Below are 21020 nucleotides of genomic sequence, written 5' to 3'. Positions count from 1 at the left end.
GAAGAAATACATTTCAAATCTAAAACAAATATAAACCAGAAAGCTGCACACAGTCATCTACTTTTGTTTTTATTCTTTTAGGCATATGCCTTCATATTCCTAGGAGAGGATGACCACATTCTGGGCTATGTGAGACCACTGAATTCATAGGGTTACAGAAAAAGGAATTTTTTTACATATCCCCTTTTATCTCTATTTAGATCTTATCTGCAGCATTTAGTTATTAAAATGCCTAATAGTTCTGTCAGTATAATCAGTGATTTTATTCAGACTCTAAATGTTTTACCCCAATCAATAAATATTTCTTGACAGGCATCAAGTTTATTTCTACATGTAGAAAAAGTCAACCAAAAACAAAGGAATCCCACAGCCAAGGCTTAGCAAACACTGATATTTAATAAAATATGTAAGCGCTTTCAAACAGAGTTCTTCAGACAAGTTAAAAATGTAGCAAAACCAACTTTTAAACACAGATCAATTAAAAATAAACCAATCATTTTGCTTATAGCAATTACTTATGCAAAAAAAAAATAAATAAATTATACTGAAGAAAGGGAATTGTATTGGATTTTTAAGTTCTGTGCTGACAGAAAACTGGGTATTAATGATAAGGTTTCTTTAAGACCTGTTTTAAAGTCAAGGGATTTGCATAAGTAATTGCTGTTGGTGCAGATGTTTGGAGAGGTACATCCCAAATGGGACATTATACTCAATTATTGGTCTAATGAAGGAGGTGTATAGAGAGGTAATAACCTCCTTTTTTCTGGATGCAATCCCTTTACTTATGAGATGAACCAAGTAAAAAGCTTTTCTGACCACTGCCGTTACATGATGGTCAAATGTGAGGTTGTTATCTACCTGAGTGCCCAGGTGTCTCACCACAGGTTGTGTGCTTAGGGGGTTGTCATTGATACAGTAATCAATAGGGGTCGAGTGTTTGCCAAATGGTATGATGATACTTTTTTGCATTTAGCTTGAGGCCATGACTTTGGCATCAGTCATTAGTTGCTGTGAGACCCTCTTGAAGTATGTTATCATCATTTGGAAAGTCAGTGACATCATCCAACTTACAGTCGACCACAAACTTGGTCAGCCACATGCCCTTTTTCTTTGCCTGGACCTCTGAAAAATAGATGCCAAACAGTAGGGGTCTCCACTAGTGGTAGGTCTGCTATCAGAGGTGGAGGTGCCTATTTTGACTTTGAGGGCCCTGTCAGTGAGCCACTTGGCCACCCACCTGATGGGAATAGGGATTTACTCCAAGTTGTATTAGCTTTTTGATGATGCCCGAGTGGGGGATTGTGTCAAAGGCCTTGGCCAAGTCAAGGTAAGCTGTATGTACTGACTCTCTCTCGTCCAGGGCCTTGGTGACAGTCTCAAAGAAGTCAACCAGGTTCAACAGGCAAGATCTGCCCTTGACGAATCCGAGCTATGTGTGGTGAAGTGCTTGGAAATTGCCTATGTCCTTGTTTATGATTTCCATAATAATACACTCCATGGCTTTACAGATCAGACTTGTCAAGCTAATGGGGTGATAGTTTCCAGCGTCAGTAGTGGCACCACCTTTGTGCAAGGGGATGACAATGGCAGTTCTCCACTCTGCTGGAATGAAGCCAGTACTTAGGCTGTGGTTGAATGGGGTGCTGAATGGAGAAGCCAGTTCTTGCTGGAGATAGTACAGAATACATCCTGGGATATTATCAGGTCCCATGGAAGCTGTGTTCTTTGCCTTGAATAGAGCCTGTATCACTTGATATACAGAGATGTGAGGAGTGGGACAAGTATCGGGGATGTCAGAAGGGCCTTTGGGGGGACAGGGGGGTGAAGTCTGTGTTGACCTTATCTGCTACCAGGTTGACTAAGTCAACAGGATCAGTGTAAGTGATACTGTTAAGTACAAATTTGGAACAAACCTGGGCTTTACCACAGACGTTTCTGACATAATTGAAGAAGACGTTATGGTTTCCCTTTGTTATGGAGGCTAGTTTCAATTCATAATTTGTCTTGAAGGTTTTCATTAGTGATCTAATTTGCTTGTTGAGGCTAAGGTGGGAATTTTTCCAATTTGGAATTTTTTTCCCTTTTACCGTTGGACAACAGTTTCTTCCTTTTGTCGTAAAGCCTATTGCTAGAGGATGTCCACCAAACAGGTTTGTGTTTCCTTGAAGAACAGGTTTTAGTTCTATTGGGTATGGCTGAGTCCATGCAGTTGCACAAATGCTTGTATACTGCATTGGTGTACTGTTCAGCATAGTTGTCTGCATCCTCTGAGGGAGGCAGTGGTGGGAGAGAAACTTTGAAAGAGACAGTCAGATGAGCTGATCTCTCCAGGGAAGAACATATCATGGGAGTGGTGCATCAGTCACCCATGCTGGTAATACCCAAGTCAAGAATGTTATCTCCCCTTGTGGTGAATGAGATGAGCCGGTCTAGTGTGTTAGAATTGATGAAGCTGAGAAATCTTTGACAGAGTGCATTAGTGCAAGAATAGTTCACCCAGTCTATGGTGGGGTAGTTGAAGTCACCAAGGATCAGGGTGTTAGGGGATACCTTGATGGAGTCAAGTAGATCTAGGTAAGAGGAGTGGGTGTCAGAAACTAAGCCAATTGTTGAAGTCAATCATCTTTTGTTTGTATTGTGCTATCATTCTTGGTAAAGGTAGGATGCTGCTTAGGGATAGGGTCATACCTGCCTGGAACACATAGTCTGCGAGTTCAATCATGTCTCGCTTCATATAGTCCAGGGAGGTACATCTCAAGTCATTCACACCAACATGTACAATGACAGAGTTGTACTTATACTTGTTGTGCAGAGACTTTAGTGCTTGCATGATGTGGTGCATTCTGACACCAGACAGACAACTGACCATGATCTTCTCCTGTTGAGCCTGGTGAGTGGGACATCAGTGTGTCTCACCAATGACTAGTGTGTTTGGTTTATTGTTATGTCTTGTGGGCTGTGATGGTTTATTGTTTAGCCTTATGGGCTGTGTTTGAGACACTGGTGTGTTGTCTGCTGTGTGTGATGTGTTTGATGTTGTGTGTGGAATGTTTGTGAGTGTGTTTTGGAGGTCTCTGCTGTTTAGGTAAGTTTTTATTGAGGACCGTTGCATAGGTGTGCATGTGTGTGTGTGTGTGTGTGTGTGTGTGTGTGTGTGTGTGTGTGTGCTTGGCTGTGTTATGTGAGTGGTGTGATGCTTGTGCAGGCAATCTCTACTTTGCCAGGATTACTGACTGTGGCGTGAAAAAGCATGGACTTCAGGTTACTGATGTGTATGCATTTCTCACAGGTGGAAGAATTATGTGCTAGGGAATGGATTGTCAGTAAACATGAGGCAGTTGCTACACTGTCTCAGTATGCCCATGTCGACCAGATTGACAGGAGAAAGTGATGGGAATTCGAATGCTTGGGCGGACTTATGGAGAGAGGGTTTTGATAAGGGTTTGTCCACAAGACTGTAGACCACAAGAATCTTCTTAAATGTAAAAAAACTGCCCTGAAGCACAAATGCTAAGACCAAAGCTAAAAATGCTTAGAATAACAGATACATTTAATTAGGTATAATAACAAGAAGTAATAAATGCACCAGAATAAAAGCACTTGAACACTTAAGAGCACACAGCAAAAATAAGGTAATAAAGTATGAAGAACACAATTACAGAAAAAGCAGCTGAATAAATTGTAATTTTATTTTTTATTACTGACATTTTATTCTTTCTTATAGCTTGGCACATTTTACTGGGCTGATAAGTAAATTTAAAGGAAACTCCCACCCTCCAAAGTACTTCACCTTATCTTTCTCATTAGACTATGAACCGAATTCAGTTTAGTATCCAGAAACCTTTCATTATCTTTCACTGTCACTATTTCCCTTTATTTCCCTCCTAGAGGTCATGGAGGTCCCATTATTATTTTCCTGTTCACATTGTTTCAGAAAATAATTTGTTTCAGTATGAATGACACAGGCTAGACAGCACAATTTCTATATTTTCCACTCTTAGCTGTCATCTTAGATCCTGGAACTGTGTCTTGACAAAGTTAGCAAACTGCTATAAAACACACATTAACTGGTAAAGTGAAACTCTTTTCCAAGAATTGGTTGTTGGAGTAACATTTATATGAAGAACAGTGGCAAGTGGATACTAGCAGCTTTCATTTGTCTTATTAGCTCTTTGAAGTGACAGCTGTCAAGCACAGATTAACAAACAAACCTGCTAGACTGAATCCATAGCTATCACACCTCCCAAGAGTGTAGGGTAAACTCTGGAATTTATTTAAGACTACATTTTTGAATAGTTAACAAGACCCTGTTGTTTACTTATTTTGCATTTATGAAAATGTGAGTGGACCAAAAAGCTTGTTTTCAGAACCAATCTGAGTACTTCATTTAAAAAAGTAATAATGGTACTTCTTTTAGAGATTGTATAAGAAACTATTGAAACTATGGTTGTTGTAACAAAATGGACAGAAAAAAATTATTTGTTTCTTTTAAGCTGTAACACATTATGGGAACTCAAGCGACATTGTGGAAAAAGAAAGAAAAGTCTGACAAACAAAATCACATCTGTGAGGCTTTCCATGCTTTGGCTCCATGGCACAGAGGATGAAACCCTGACAGTGCCATAGATGTCCGGTGACCAATTAGTGGTCTAAGAACTCAAGGAACCTGCTGAGGGGATGGGAGTGAGTAGCTATCAATGGCATAACTATCCTGATGAAGGAAGAAAAGTCAGTTCACCGACAGTGCCATCTAGTGGAGACAAAGAGTCTTTACACAGGCATATCAAGGAAAAAGCTGTGCAGATGGCACTGTGGGCATGTGCAGAAGGGCATAAGCTCAAAAGGGTATCAAGCAACAAAAAGTAAAATACCAAGAAAATGATAATGACACTCCTCAAAATGGCTGTTTTCTTGCTTCAGATAGCAAAATGGAATATGATACATTTGTATTACTCAATATATCAACATACAATGAAATATGTATTTTTTTCAGTAACAGTGTGGAGTTTATTTATTTATTTTTTTATTTATTTAACATTTGTTGACCGGGCTAGTCTAGCTGGATATATGTCCATTTTCAGTAGAGGCCCGGGGAGAAAAGCTACAAACGAACAGACAAAATTTAAAAACAAATTACAGTTACAAGGCATTTAACTTCAGTAACAGATACATTAAAGTTTAGATAAGATAAAAATACAGATAAAATACCACATCCCTATTTTCAGGTTTGAATCTTTTTTTTTTTTTTTTTTTTTTTCTTAAAGGTCACCCAAACCCTGTTTCCTTAACTGCTCGGGCCTAAGGAGTGCTTAATTCAGGTGCAGTATAAATAACCAACATGATATAGGACAAATGCAAACCACAGCGATCCAAAACAATTAATAACAGCTTCTCTGATATCTTTTTAACATAGAGCACCCCCAGCAACTACAGATGTGTGGGCTTTAGCCTATCATCCCCTTCTAAATTTTTAAAAATTTTGTACAAATCTTCATTTTGGAGATTTTCTCCTTGGGTCTCAGCTGAAAAAGGGCTTCGGCTCAGATGGACTAACCTGGCTAACAAATGTCAAATAAATAAATACTAGTTCCATCCTCTAACAACAGTTGGGCAAAGAGAAACCGTCTACTAAAATAAAAAGTATTATCTGCAAGAACTGTGATTTTGCAGTTCATTGCATTAAAAGGACATATGGACAGCGGCATTTAACTTTGAGGAACCAAGATTAAAGCGATAGCATTTAAGTTAATTATTAGCCACATGTAGGACAATCATTTAACTCACTCTTTTTGTGTTAATAGAAATGTCACTATAAGGTAATTTTTTGTGCATTAAACTGTTTCTAAGGTTTATAGGTTTAGAAGGCTAAGTGAAGTGACTTGTAACTAATCTGTTGGAATACAGTATGGTCATAGGGAGATCATATGCATAGCCTCACTTGCTCCCTCATGTAACTTTCCAGTGTCATATACATGTTGTTAAAGTGCTCAGACTTATTACACGCCATTACTTTAAAGACAGGTTCATTGATAGTTATTAGGCATGTAGTCTAGGAGGTCATTAATGCGCCTAAACAAAATTTCTAGTTGATTATGTAACTTGCTCAAAGTCATGTAGTAGGGCAAAATAAAGGCAAAGGAATCAAACCCAGTACTGCCAACTCACACTTTTTGCTTTAATTGGTATCTAATTCTTGCCTTGTATTTGTTGAACTGACTTCTTGTATGTAAATATAGCTGTAGTGATGGCTTGCCCTGGGAAAGAATGGGTTAAACTGATAATTTTCTCTTTAATTCTGAGTTTTGACCTTAGGTTTATTTCAGCAGCTCAACTGATCTTACTCTAGAAACCTGTTATAAAATCCATTCTGGGTACAAGCTGAAAGAAGTGAAGCCGATTCACACCTTTGTCTGTATCCTTATTGACAACCTCTCCTCTATTGTCATGTCTGAACTCAAGGTTTCCACTCGTATTTGTTTTCTCTCATATCATTTCTGATATTATAAAAGTATTGGAATCTGGCAGCCATCATGACAACGTGAAGTACATAAGCAAAAGAAGTAAACAACGTTGAGGTAATGGGGAAATAACATCCGACACTGACTTCCCATGATAACTTTTTCACCTTCATTGACTGGTACAGTATTAAAGTGAACTTATGATGAAAATATTCCTTTGAAATCAATCAGTGGTGTGTGCACCTCTAATTTTATTTTAGTCCACCAGTACCCCTTCATGCTTTCAGAGTTTATTGTGTTGCAAGAAATTGTCAGTGCAGGTTACCAGGGGGAACATTAGCAAAGCAATACTGAATAAGAAACATGCAGATGAGTAAGCCTGTACTGAAACAAACTGCTGGCTATTTGCTTCCGATTTATGTCTATTATATGTAATGACGAGATTATTCACACTTGGAAAAACGTTGATCGATATGTTTGGAATGTTTGCACGCTAATGTAATTTCCCCTGTTGTAATATTTGATATGTACATATCATTAAAAGAGAATTTATTTATTAAGTATTTGGAGGTACACTTAATGATCCTGCATATAAAAAAAATATTACAAGAAATTCAACGCATCTTTTGTGTGAGAAGTAGTTCTACATGTTTATTGTTGTGATGGATACATGTTTTTAGTTTTTGCTTGTAAATTTATAATATATATGAATGACAAAGACTGATAGTATTACTCAAGGACAAATAAGTAAGGTAATCTCATAATGATGATTATGATAATACAATATTAAGCTACATAACCTCTCAAACAAACTGAAATTATTGAGCTGCGTATTTAAATATTTTGCAGATGTGACCCAGACTGTATGCTCCTTCTGTAACTCAAAGTCTTTCTTTTCATTTATTTATATTTTCTGCTTTTATATGCTTCTTTTAAGGAGCATTACAGTAAAATAAAATATCTGTTTCTCTGTTTCTTTCTTCTGTCCATTTCTCACTTGTCTGGAGTTTAGGGGGTGACATACCCAGCATGCCATGGGATTTGGAGTAAATGGGCACCACCATTAGAGCGAAGCAGGCTTGCCACCACAGCCTTTTGCGGTAAACAATCCCTTCACCTGTATTTGTTGGGCTCTTGGATTAAAATGCAATATCTTAGAAATGGGAAGCTCACGTTTCTATATGTGTCAGTGGATTAAGCTTGTTATTATCTCATAAGAAGAAACATAATGACATATTTGTTTATCTAGGAAATACTGGATGACTACATTTATAGAGTTATTAATAAATGCAAGCACATTTTTCTTTGAATGCTTATAAAGACATGGTAAGAAACTTCTAATTATAAAAAAAATGGAATTACTGTGCATTATTTTGTTTGCTCACAAATGCAGATTTAATCAAAGCAAATTGAAAGAAATCTAAATCTTATATCATATGTATGTGAGTGCATGTGTGTGTGTGTGTGTGTGTGTGTGTGTGTGTGTGTGTGTGTGTGTGAGCACATCTAAGCATGTATATTTGTGTGTGTGTGTGTGTGAGCCCATCTGTGAGAGTGTGTGCGTGTGTTCCCACGTGTGTAGGTGTGAATGCACCTGTGTGTTTGCATGTGTGTGTGTGTGTGTGTGCCTACGTGTGTATATGTGAGCACATCCAAGTGTGTGTGAATGTGGTGGGGTGTGTATATAATGTGTTGGGGTGGGAATATGAAAGAGGGAGGTTCATGAATTAGGAAATACTAGTAGTTGCTTTCAATTGGCATCTTACCAAAATACGCTGAAATAAATGCAAATATATATTAAAAAGAACATAAAATTTAATAACACTTTAACTACCACCACGTTTCTTTCCAATAAGTTTGTAAATGTTCTGAAACTAATACATACAATAACCCCTTTGAAGTAGTTTTACTGTTATTTAGCATAAATCGTATCTAAAAAAAACATTCCACATTTACCCATTTTTAAATGTTTGTAACATCTTCACAATTATGTTATTGATAAGTAAGGCATTTAAAAATGTCAGGTATGGCTTGACAAAATCAGCTATACAGTGTTAATCTCCCATGCTGCTAGCTTCAGAGTATACATTGGAATATTCTGAGGCTACATCATATACTCTGTTGTGTCTTAGTAAAGAGTTAGATCAACACATATATGTAAATATGCTCTGTTGAACATTTAAACAAACTGGGTACAGGGAGTATTTGTGCTGTAGTAACAATAAATTAGAATGAACATAATTAATGGTCCTATTGATTTACTGTACAATGAGATGCTTCTGTCTGTTGTGCCTTTAGTGTGCACTGTCATAATTCAGTGGCTTCATCAAGAAGTGTGTCAATGGTCTAGTTGTACTTTGTTTTCTGCATTTCATGGTTTAATGTTAATTTTTTACATATACCTCATGTTGTAAGTGTACATAAAAGATGTTCCTGGTTTGCATTGTTGTTAATATGCATTGTGGCATGAGTGTAGTCTGAAAGTATGTTGTTTGATATACTGTTATAGTATCACTCTACATTGTACTATTCATCTTTTAACAGACTAGTAAAATAGGATGGGTGCAGCCCGTGGTTCTTTATAGTTAATTTCTAGCATATCCTGCTGTACCATGTAATAACAGCTAACACTTACAGAGAGTAGTTTGAAATGCTGGTATTGCTGTAGCTGATGAATTGCATATTATGCTTCTTTTCAGGCTCATATGCTGGAGCAGTGGTTGCTATGCCTTTGGCTGGAGTCTTAGTCCAGTACTCAGGATGGACATCTGTCTTTTATGTATATGGTAAGCACAAGAAGTAAACTCAAGGGCATACAAATGCCTCTAACATATAGAAAACATGATAGATATTTAGATAATTAAATCTTGTTACAAATTTTAATCAAACATATAAAGAAGTCATAAAGAAATAATCCATATGCCTATTATATGCATGATAATATATGTTCTAGAAAACCTTTATACCTTTATTAGAGAAGAACATACAGTAAGTATTTCTGCTCTGACATATTTTTATGCATTCAAAGTATGCCAGGGATTCTGATGATGTTTACCAGTACCACTTCTGGTATCAATCAAGAGTTCTGAAAAATGTCCAAAGGTATGATAAGGTTCAGTGTGGAAGCAGGAAACATTATTAATGTTAGATATATGGCACTTATCTTCTCTGTGATAGAGATCTCATTGTCTCTACTGAAGAGATGAGAAGTTGCGCTTTTAACTTCAAGTGGACACATGCTGAGTCTTTTGACAAATTCAAGTTATAAATTCACAATTCAAGCAATTGTTCATATCTCTAGAAATGTTAAGTATGGCAAAAATACTAAAAGTATTCATCACAAACTTATATATGAAGTATCATTATTTTTTTAATTGAACTTTATTATTCACATTAAATGGATCAGTAATAATTTTGTAATATTTTCTAAACAGCCCACAATATAACAGCAACAACAGACATTGAAGATAAAAAACACTGCAGGATTCACCACCAGGAGATGTAGACGTAAAATAATACGGTAATTTTGTATATTCACAACCACAGACATTATAAACATAATATCAGTATTATTTTTGTTTATTCCTGTCTGTGGTTTCATATGAGGTTACAAGTTAGGTTTATATCATCTAGTAATTAATTTATTTACAGAAATGAGTATGAAAATATGCATAATCAGTACACAAATGGCACAATGTGTGTCTCTAGCTCTACTAGACATAAGTCAAGTATGAGTATTGTTGTATTGCTTTTAAAGTAAGCTTTATGATGAAAGGTTTGATTGCACACTTTTGGCAGTTTTTAGTCTAAAAATAAAGAGGCAACAAGACATCACTTGGCTGATCTGAAAGAAATGCCAAGGGCTGTGATTAGGGTTCAGTAAGTTCTCAGTGGCTAAGAATAATATTACTCCTAACAGGGTCTATGAATCATTTCATCATAACTTTTGTTAAAGCCCCACAAATGATGTCATCTGTGTTACCTACACAGACCTATATGCCCATACTGACTATGGTGTCCCAGTAACACATATCTCAATAAGAAGAACAATAAAATTCCTTTCTGAAAGGTGCATTGACACTCATGAATCAGAGCCTTCTCTGTAGGACAGTGATATTAATACACAATATAGTCATTCTCCATGATCTTGCTTCTTTTATAAAGTTTCTTCAAGGAATATTCATTGAAGGCCATCTAATATGACTAGTGGTGTTTTTGTATGATTTGGAGTGTTACTCTAATAAGTGGAGAACATATTCACATTTTTTTAGAATGTGAGGTGAGAAAGATTTAGATATTACCAGAAATGTCAATCTATAAACTAAGGTTGAGCAGATGTACATCCTAATTACAGTTCTGTTTTTAATAACACATTAAGACACTTTGGTTGTGCTATAATAACTTTGATGTATTGATCTTTTTATTTTTTTTATTTAGTCTTAAAACAATAAATAAACAAATCAATTATAAAATAAACCAATAACTATGTACATAGGTCCACAGCTGATCAATACATCAAAGTTATACATCAACAATGATTCATATTTTTCAAGCAAGTCTTTAAGCTTAAGCCCAGATTTATATGAATGTGTAATATTAGAAGTTCTCATGTATACCGTATGCAATTCACTACTGCAAACAATGATTCATATTTTTCAAGCAAGTCTTTAAGCTTAAGCCCAGATTTATGTGAATGTGTAATATTAGAAGTTCTCATCTATACAGTATGCAATTCACTACTGCAAAGATTTTTTGCTATACTAATAAATTGAACACTAGAGGGGGTAACCTTGCTTTTCCAATATTTAGTAATTCCTTTTCTGCTTATAACAAGAATACACCAAAGAAGAGGCACTTGGGTTTTTGGAATTATCTCAAGAATTGGAGCATTAAATAAAACTGAAAATTTAGAAATAATATATCTATCTGACCATACAGCATGAATAAAGTGATTAATTTCTTTTGAAAAAGAGCAGATGACTTGACATTCATTTACCATATGCATCTAATCAGCTATTATTTCAGAATCACATCCACAACATTTAATTCTATTTGATTTATACATAATTATAATGGCTAAAGCTCTGTGTAAAGATTACCAAGTGAAACATTTCAAAAATAATGAAGATGTAATTTTATCTGTAGATTTAAATATTAATTTCTTATTTTCTTCAGCAAAGTCTTCATTATTTATTTTTGAGGAGTAGTTCCAATAAGAACACAGCAAGAGGTTTGTTGGTTCGATCCTCAGCTGGGGTGCCTTCTGTGCAGAGTCTGCATGTCCTCCCTGTGGTCGTCCGGGTTTCCTCTAGGTGCTTCAGTTTCCTCCCACTTCCCAAAGACATGCTCTAGGTGGATTGGACATTATAAATTGGCCCTAGGCATGAGTGCATGGGTGTGTGTGCCATCTGTGGAAGGTTGGGCACCGGGCTGGCACTTCAACACCATAAAACTCCACTGCCAAACATGAGCAGACAGGTGATCCACTGTGGCGACGCCTAACCAGGAAAAGTCCAAATTTAGAAGAAGTTCTAATAGGAATTGTCTAAATATATGAAATCTAACTTTAGAATTTTATAAATTTGTGACAAATATGATTTATTTTTCATTGCATTATTACTGATATCTATTAAGAATTTAAATAATTTTTGGTACGACTTCTTATCTAGGTTAAATATCTTATTTACCTCTGTGTTCACAAAGTCTCTAAATATTTGTAAAATTAACCAAGTCTCAGAATCTTGATTGTATTTGAATCTTACATTTTCAACAATATATATATATATATATATATATATATATATATATATATTTGAATCTTACATTTTCAGCTCTCTCTCTCTCTCTCTATCTCTATCTCAGCTCCTTTTAAGAACTGATGCCAATAAATTTAATTTGTTGTTTCAGTACTAGCATTTGGTTGAAATTATGAGTTTCTAAGCAGTCATTTGTATATGCAATCAGAAACACAGAAAATATTAAGTCTTTACTGCATTGGTTAGAATATGTGAACTTTTGGAAATAGGAAAAGTTATTTAAATAAGGAATTTGTGAAGGGGGTGTAATACCATTTAGGAAAAAATATTTCAATAACCACATAAAGCTATTAGATACTATTCGTTTATGACCGGTTGTGAGATATTTATTATTGTTAATAATATTTATTGATGTATTTGTTTCTATTTTGAATCATAAGATGAATTTACACACAAAACTATAACTGTTATAATTGTTGAAGTAGCATACAATTGAATAATAGGGAATCCTATTTCACCATTATCCCAACCTTTTCTGTGCCAATCAAAGGAAACTCTTGGTTTATTAGGATTCCAAAAAAGTTAAGCAGGATATTATTTATCTTCTTCATCATTTTTTAGAGATTGTAAGACAAATAATATTTTAGGGAGAATTACCATCTTAATAAGCATTAATCATTCTCCCATAGTAAAGAAGTATTTGTTCCAATTTGTGACTAAACTTAAAATTTTATCAGTCACTTTCTGAAAGTTTGTTTATATAATTCCTTTGCTATTAGACATAAAGGTTATACCAAGGTATTTCATTTGATTGTTTTTCCAATTGAAGTTAGAATATTTTTTGTAATATTTTTTTTTATTTTTTATTAGTTAACAATGTACTTTTATTATTATTAAATCTTAAGTTTGAGATTCCTTCAAACTGACTCATAAAACTAATTATATGTTCTAATTAATTTTCTATATTTCCTATTGTTAGCAAAATATCATCAGTAAAAAGTTGAATATTTAGTTTGAAATCTTCTTTTATTTTGATACCATTAATGTTCTTATTGGATCTACTACTATCAGCAATGGGTTCTATAGCTAATGCAAAAAATAAAAGTGATATTGGAAAGCCTTGTTTTGTACCTTTTTGTAATTTAACATATGCACAATAGCTATTTTATAACTTGGAAATTAATGCAATTAGCTTAGGTGAGAAATTACACACTTTAAGTGTTTTAAACAGGTACAACCAATTAACTGAGTCAAAAGCCTCATTTAAATCAAGACTAAAGATACTTTTTTTATTTTATTTGCATAGTCTATTAATGTGTGTATTCTTATTATATTACCCTGTATTTGTCTATTTAAAATAAACTGATGTTTGATTATTGTTAATTAGTTTAGTTATAAGTAGATTAATTCTGTTATCTAAAATGGACACAAACATCTTACAGTCTACATTTAAAAGTGAAACAGGTCTGTATGATGAATGCTTTATAGGATCCTTGTCTTGTTTTAAATTAGATGATATAAGGGAATATTTCCATGATGCGAGGACCTTAGCAGTTGTTGTTATTTCTCTATGGACCTTATCTAATATTTTTAACTGTATCATCCAGTAGTTTTTTTATATAGTTCTGGTATAAGACCATCTAAGCCCAGCACCTTATTATTTTTTAACTTTTTTATTTGATCTCTCCTATATCATCATTATCTACATTATTTGTATTATCATTTATAGTTTTATAAAATATTTAAGCCCTCAATAATACATTTAATATCTGCTCTACTTTCTTTTTTTATTATTTATATGTGTTATAATTTCTTTGATATGATTTCGTTTATTCATTTTCTTTGATCTAAGAGCAACTTTATGCAAGCTTAAAGAGTTTACTGAATATGCCTAAAGTTTAATTTTTTCAGGTTTATTGAAACTTAATGATTTAGAATGTCAACATATTTTTATTTAAATTTGTAAGTTCAGACTGACTGATACTATCATTTGACTTCAGATTTAACTTTAGTATGTCTATTTTGGCCTGCAGTGTATTCAGTTCGTTGTGCCATTCTCTTGGTTTACTAATGTACTAGCTTGTAACTCTTCCATTTAAGTAAGCCTTTAGTGAATCCCTCAGGAAGATGTCAGTACTTCACTGTTCATGTTTATTTCTAGGAAATATTTTATCTCTTTAAAGTACCAATCCTTAAATCCTTTTATGTTAATAATGTAGGCTGGTAATCTCCTATGATGTATTAGATTGTCAGTTTTTAAAATAATATTAAAAATTCTGGCATTATGGTCTGGTAATGGACATGAAACTATTGAAACTTCTCTGATATGTGATAACAGATTGTTTGAGCCCCCAAAAATCAACATTTGTTTATATCTAATATCTATATGAATAATATGTAAATTGAAGTGAGTTTGTTTTCTTTAGCTCATATATAGGTTCATAGGTTCATACTAGGCTATCTGCCCTAGGGCATTTATAAGCCTAGCCAGAGTGTGTGTGGCTTTCACCACCCCTTAGGATGAGAATACTATACCCATTAGTTTGCTGTGCCTCTGTCCAGCAGTGATACAGAGATGATTCCCGGGGTAAACCTATGATCTCCCATCCACTCGTCAAGATTTCTCTTGAACAGAGTCAGTGAGGGGCTCTGCCTCACATGGACTGGGATTCTGTTCATAGTGTAGGGAGTCTCTGGGTGATGAATCTGTCCCTCCAGCACGTCCTATTTATATCCATGTTGAGGTTTAAGTCTCTTGCTCTCATGGCTCTGGTGGATTTGGATTTTTTGAGGTGGAGCATGTCCATTAATTCCGGGTTGGACATGGCCTTGTATGTCAGGCACAGATCACCTCTGAGCAGATGGTATGCGACTGAATAGAGCTGGAGTTTCTTCAGTTGGGCATCGTATGACATATGTTTGAGCCCCTTTATCCTTTTGGTGAGGAACTTTTGGGGTCTTTCCAACTGCTGCAGGTGTCGGGTAAGGTACATTCCGAATGGGGCATTGTACTCAATCATTGGTCTGATAAGTGAAGAGTACAGGGGTACAATGACCTCTCCTGGTCTGGATGTGAATCCCTTCATGATCAGGTGGGCAATGTAGAAGGTCTTCCTAACCACTTTGGCAATGTGAGTGTCAAAAGAGAGGTTACTGTCAACTTGGGTCCCCAGGTCCCTGATAACTTCTTCCGTGTTTAATGGATTACCACCTATGTGGTAATTAGGGGTTACCTTGTTTTTCCCAAAGGGTATGACTATACATTTTTGGCATTTAGCTTAAGGCCATGGCTCTGGCACCAGTTATCCATTTCTATGAGACCTTTCTGGAGGATGTCTGTGTCTGATGGAGTGTCAATTATGGTGCCCAGTTTGCAGTCATCTGCAAATTTTGTCAGCCACAATCCCCTATGTTTGCCTGCACTTCAGAAAAATAAATGCCAAACAAGAGGGGCCCAGGACTGAGCCCTGTGGGACACCGCTCGTGACCGGCTTAGAGTCTGACATGGCACCAGCAACTCTAACCCTGTGTGTTCTGTCCTTGAGCCAGTTTGCAACCCATCTTGTGACATATGGGTTTACATCTAAGCTGGTGAGCTTTTCTATGATGCCCGAGTGGGGTATTGTGTCGAATGCTTTTGCTAGGTCAAGGTAGGCTGTGTGAACTGCCTTACCCTCATCAATGGCCTTAGTGACTGTTTGAAAAGTCGACCAAGTTCAAGAGGCAGGATCTGCCCTTGACAAAGCCAAATTGGGTAGGATCCAGTGTCTGTAGGTCCCCAATGTCTTTATTTATGAGTTCCATTATGATCCTCTCCATAGCTTTGCAGACAAGGCTCGTCAAGCTTATGGGGCGGTAATTTCCAGGGTCCGTAGAAGCACCGCCTTTGTGGAGTGGGACCACAGTTGCTGGACGCCATTCTTTGGGTACGTATCCTGTAGTAAGGCTAAGATTAAACAGCAGCCTTATGTGTGGGTTTAGTTCCTCATTGAGTTCGTAGCACACAGCCGGGGACACCGTCCGGTCCCATTGATGCTGTGTTTTTTGCTTTAGAGAGAGCAGCTCTCACCTGGGCATCTGAGATGTTTGGGAGGCTAGACTCTGGTGGGATAGATATTTCTCCTTTGGGGAGGGAGGAGAAATTTGCACTGAACCTGTCTGCCAGTATGTTGGCAATGTCTGTGGGTTCAGTGATTTTTATCATTTTGGACTAATTCTGAGCATATCTGGGAGTTTCCACCCAGGTTTCTAACATAGCTAAAGAAGGCTTTATGATTGTCTTTTGTGTCATTAGCAATTTTTCTCTCAAAGTTGGCCTTGGATGATTTTATGAGTGATCGTAGTTTTTTGCTAGTATTGATCAGAGATGCCTTCCCATTTAGGGATTTTGCTCTGTCATGTAGTAGCTTTCTCCTCTTGTTGTAGAGTCTGTTTATGGCTGGAGTCCACCAGACCGGGCGCCTGCCTTTGGTGGAAAAGGTCTTGATTTTATTAGGGATTGCTTGATCCATACATTCCTGGAGGTGCTCGTAGAAGGCATTTGTAAGGGTTTCAGCAGCGTGGGTTGTGGTTTCCACTGGCTCGGGGCCTTGAAGGATACCACTCCAGTCTTAAGAAGTGTGAAGTTTGCTTTTGAGAAGTTCTTCACTGTGGTCTTTTTTGCTGGGGGTGGGGGCGGGATGTGGATCTCCAGTGAGATTAATTTATGGTCTGATCTCACCAATGAGGGATATACTTCCGGTGTGGAGCATTTTGTCCCCATGTTTGTGATGATCAGGTCTAGTATATTTTCTCCTCTTGTGGGAATGGTGACTAGTTGTTCCATAGCATTTGAGTTTATGAACTCAAGGAACCTTTGGGCTAGGGTGTTGGGGCTTGAGTAATGTTCCCAGTCTATGTTTGGGTAGTTGAAGTCACCCAATATGATGGTGTTTGGAGAGACATTTATACTCTCCAGTGTCTTCAGGAAGGCTGTGTGGGTTTCCTGAGTTTGAGAAGGTGGTCTGTAGCATGTTACAAACTGTAGGGCAGTTTTACCTATGGTTAATTGCACCTGGATGGTCTCCGATGCTTCGTGCATTGCCACTAACCTGGAGGTGTGGGTATCCTTTATGAATATGGATACTCCCCCTCTTTTGTAGTTTGGTCCGGATTTTGGGGCCGGAACGCATGATATGAGGTATAACCTGATAGTGCTGGGGTGCTCTCAGGAGCCTTGAACCAGGTTTCAGTCACAGCACAAACATCAATGTTCTCCATACTGAGGAGGGCTTCGAGGGCGTGCATCTTGAGGTTTAGACTTCTGGCATTGAGCAGTATTACCCTTAGTTTTTCTCCATTTTTGTTTTCTAGGGCGGTAGGTTTATCATTTGAGCCTTGCCTAAAAAGGCACTATGGGGTGGCAAGAGCCTTTGCCAATATCCGGAAGCCCAGGGTGACAGGTGCAAGCCATCCCTTGGCAGCGTGGCTTGTCAAGCATGTCATCCCAGGCAGACAGACATTGGATCCCCTTAGAATGACACCAGTAATTAAGCCAATTATTAAAGCTGATCATTTTGTCTCTGTATTGTGGCATCATTCTTGGTGAGGGTAGGATACTGCTCAGGGTCATACCGGCCTGGGCTACATAATCTGAGAGCTCCTCTATGTCTCTTTTCATGTAGTCCAGGGAGGTACATCTCAGGTCATTCACACCGGCATGGACAATGACTGAGTCATACTTGTACTTGCTGTGGAGTGACCTGAGTGCTTGTGTTATGTGGCGGATTCTAGTGCCTGACAGGCAGCTAACTGTGATCTTTTCCTTATTCAGTCTGGTGAGTGGGACGTCAGTGTGTCTGACTATGGAGTCACCTATAACAAGTGTGTCTGGCATTGTGTTTGGCCTTAAGGGCTGTGACTGTTTAGCACACTGACTTTGAGAACTATGTGTTGCATGTCTTATGTCTTGAGGTGGCAGTTGCTTGGGTGTCTGCTTTGGAGGCCTCTGTAGTTTTGGTAGATTTTTGATCAGTGCCTCCGAGTATGTCTTTGTGTGTTTATGTGTTTGTTTTGCAGTTGTGATAGTTCTATGTGAAACTGGGTTTGTGGTGTGCGTGGTTTCCTTCTCCTCCTGTCTGGTCTTGCCAGTCCTGAGTTGAGAGAGCTCAGCCTCCAGTTTGGCTATATAGTTGCATCTCTCACATGTATTTGTGTTTTGTGGGAGAAGGAGTGGGTTGTCTGTGTACATGAGGCAATTGTAACATTGCCTCAAGATGCCCAGATTCACCAGCTGAACAGGAGAGGATGCTAGCAACTGACCCTTCGACATGCTAGAAAAAGTGAAAGTTTGCTGTGTAACTGAGTCAGAAGGGACCTATAGGGAAATGGGTACTCAAGGGGATTCTAGGCTAATGTAGTACTTTGTTTAGTATACAAGTACTTTACCTATATAAAAATGCTTTAGGAGCAAGTGCTGAGCTATTGAGATAGAGAATAGACTGTTTAGATTGCAAGTAGAGAAGTTCTAAGGGAAAAATTGAAGAGCAGACTTTACGGAGCCAGAAATAGTTTAACCTTGTTTAACCGGTGCTGCCCGATGATGCTCTATGGGCAACTCCGCGCTAAATCACGCCAAAGCGCGTTAAAGCGGGCTTTATAGCAGGGGGTTGAAAAGACCTAGGAATTGACCCAAAATGGCCAATAGACTACAAGTTTCTGGCTGGAACCACTGCTCTAGGGACAAATAGGCTGCTCAGTGCTCCCCACTCCCACTGGTGAACAAAGAAGCTTCCCTTTATCCAAATAAGGATATGGAATAGCACAGGAACCAAGCCAAAGCCCAGAGATCAGCAAACTCTGAAGACTGGACTATTCTAGTTCAGTAAGGTGGGAAAACAAGATTTTTTTTTTTTTTTTTTTTTTTTACAGAAAACAGAGGAAAAACAGACAGTAAATGCTATAAATGCTTTTAAACGGCTAGCGCACTTGAGTGTGTTAGCCTACAGGTAAAATTAAGCAACAAATAACTTTTTTAAAAGTGCAAAACAGTTAATCAACACAAAAACAGTTTAAATAGAATGCAGAGCTGTATAAACAGGCGAAAATGCAGTCGCTAAGCAGTAAATAATCAAAAAGCCAGAAAAAAATACTTAAATCAGGAAAAAGTCACTCTTTTGCTCTCTGCTGCCTGTAGAACTCTGCAGGACACCACGAGGAGCTGTGCTGAGTTGAATACAAGTGAAAAAGTGCGCTAAAGCGGGCTTTATTACAGGGGGCTGAAAAGAGCTAGGAATTGACCCAAAATGGCCAATAGACTACAAGTTTCTGGCTGGAACCACTCCTCTAGGGACAAACAGGCCGCTCAGTGATCCCCACTCCCACTGGTGAACAAAGACGCTTCATTTTATCCAAATAAGGATATGGAATAGCACAGGAACCAAGACAAAGCCCAGAGGTAAGCAAACTCTGAAGACTGGACTATTCTAGTTCAGTAAGGCGGGAAAACAAGATTTTTTTTTTGTTTTTTGTTTTGCAGAAAACAGAAGAAAAACAGACAGTAAATGCTATAAATGCTTTTAAACGGCTAAGCGACTTGAGTGTGTTAGCCTACAAGTAAAATTAAGCAACAAATAACTTTTTTAAAAGTGCAAAACAGTTAATCAACACAAAAACAGTTTAAATAGAATGCAGAGCTGTATAAACAGGCGAAAAAGCAGTCGCTAAGCAGTAAATAATCAAAAAGCCAGAAAAAAATACTTAAATCAGGAAAAAGTCACTCTTTTGCTCTCTGCTGCTTGTAGAACTCTGCAGTACACTACAAGGAGCTGTGCTGAGTTGAATACAAGCGAAAAAGCGCGCTAAAGCGGGCTTTATTACAGGGGGCTGAAAAGAGCTAGGAATTGACCCAAAATGGGCAATAGACTACAAGTTTCTGGCTGGAAACCACTCCTCTAGGGACAAATAGGCCGCTCAGTGCTCCCCACTCCCACTGGTGAACAAAGACGCTTCCTTTTATCCAAATAAGGATATGGAATAGCACAGGAACCAAGACAAAGCCCAGAGATCAGCAAACTCTGAAGACTGGACTATTCTAGTTCAGTAAGGCGGGGAAAACAAGATTTTTTTTTTCCTTTCTTTTTTGCAGAAAACAGAGGAAAAACAGACAGTAAATGCTATAAATGCTTTTAAGCGGCTAAGCACTTGAGTTTGTTAGCCTACAGGTAAAATTAAGCAACAACTAACTTTTTAAAAGTGCAAAACAGTTAATCAACACAAAAACAGTTTAAATAGAATGCAGAGCTGTATAAACAGGCTAAAATGCAGTCGCTAAGCAGTAAATAATCAAAAAGCCAGAAAAAATACTTAAATCAGTTATAGCAAATACAGTTATAACAAATGCTCTGAAATATACTGTATATTTCCAAAATGTTTGAGAAGGACAGTCAGAACACAAGAAGGTTCAGGCGAAAAAGAAAAAAAAAAGTTTTGTTTTACTTTTTGAAAGGGAAAAAGGAGGAACAGAAGGCCTTATCAAATGTTCTCTCTGTATTAAGCAGAATGAGCTAATGACACTAGACTGGGAGGTGTGTCAACATAGGGGCGGGCAACTGCAAAGCCACCAAGTATAACAGCAAGACACCAACAGGGAGGGAGGGTGGGACAAAATAGCCTACAAGACAGCAAGCACTACAGAGACAAATGAAAGTTTTTAAACAGATAAGGATTTGTGAAGATACTGAATAGACAAAGTGCTTTATATATATTAAATTGTAAAAACAGTAATCTGTAAAAATAATCAAAAAATCAAGATGATACTTATATTTTG

At 37.2% G+C, this 21020-nt stretch overlaps 1 protein-coding gene across 1 annotated transcript in view; it reads left to right on the top strand.

Moving 5' to 3' along the window:
* The window catches only part of SLC17A7 (solute carrier family 17 member 7), a 741037-nt gene that overhangs the window by 590033 nt on the left and 129984 nt on the right, over positions 1 to 21020 (top strand). Inside the window, exons 5-6 of the mRNA XM_044059515.1 lie at positions 7471 to 7558; positions 9158 to 9244. Of these exons, the coding sequence (XP_043915450.1) occupies positions 7471 to 7558; positions 9158 to 9244 (175 nt within the window). The remainder of the gene's footprint in view (positions 1 to 7470; positions 7559 to 9157; positions 9245 to 21020) is intronic.

Source organism: Protopterus annectens, chromosome 17.part0, assembly GCF_019279795.1.
Source record: "Protopterus annectens isolate FY-2018-M chromosome 17.part0, PAN1.0, whole genome shotgun sequence".
Taxonomy (NCBI): domain Eukaryota; kingdom Metazoa; phylum Chordata; order Ceratodontiformes; family Protopteridae; genus Protopterus; species Protopterus annectens.
This window is presented reverse-complemented; position numbering and strand designations above follow the sequence as displayed.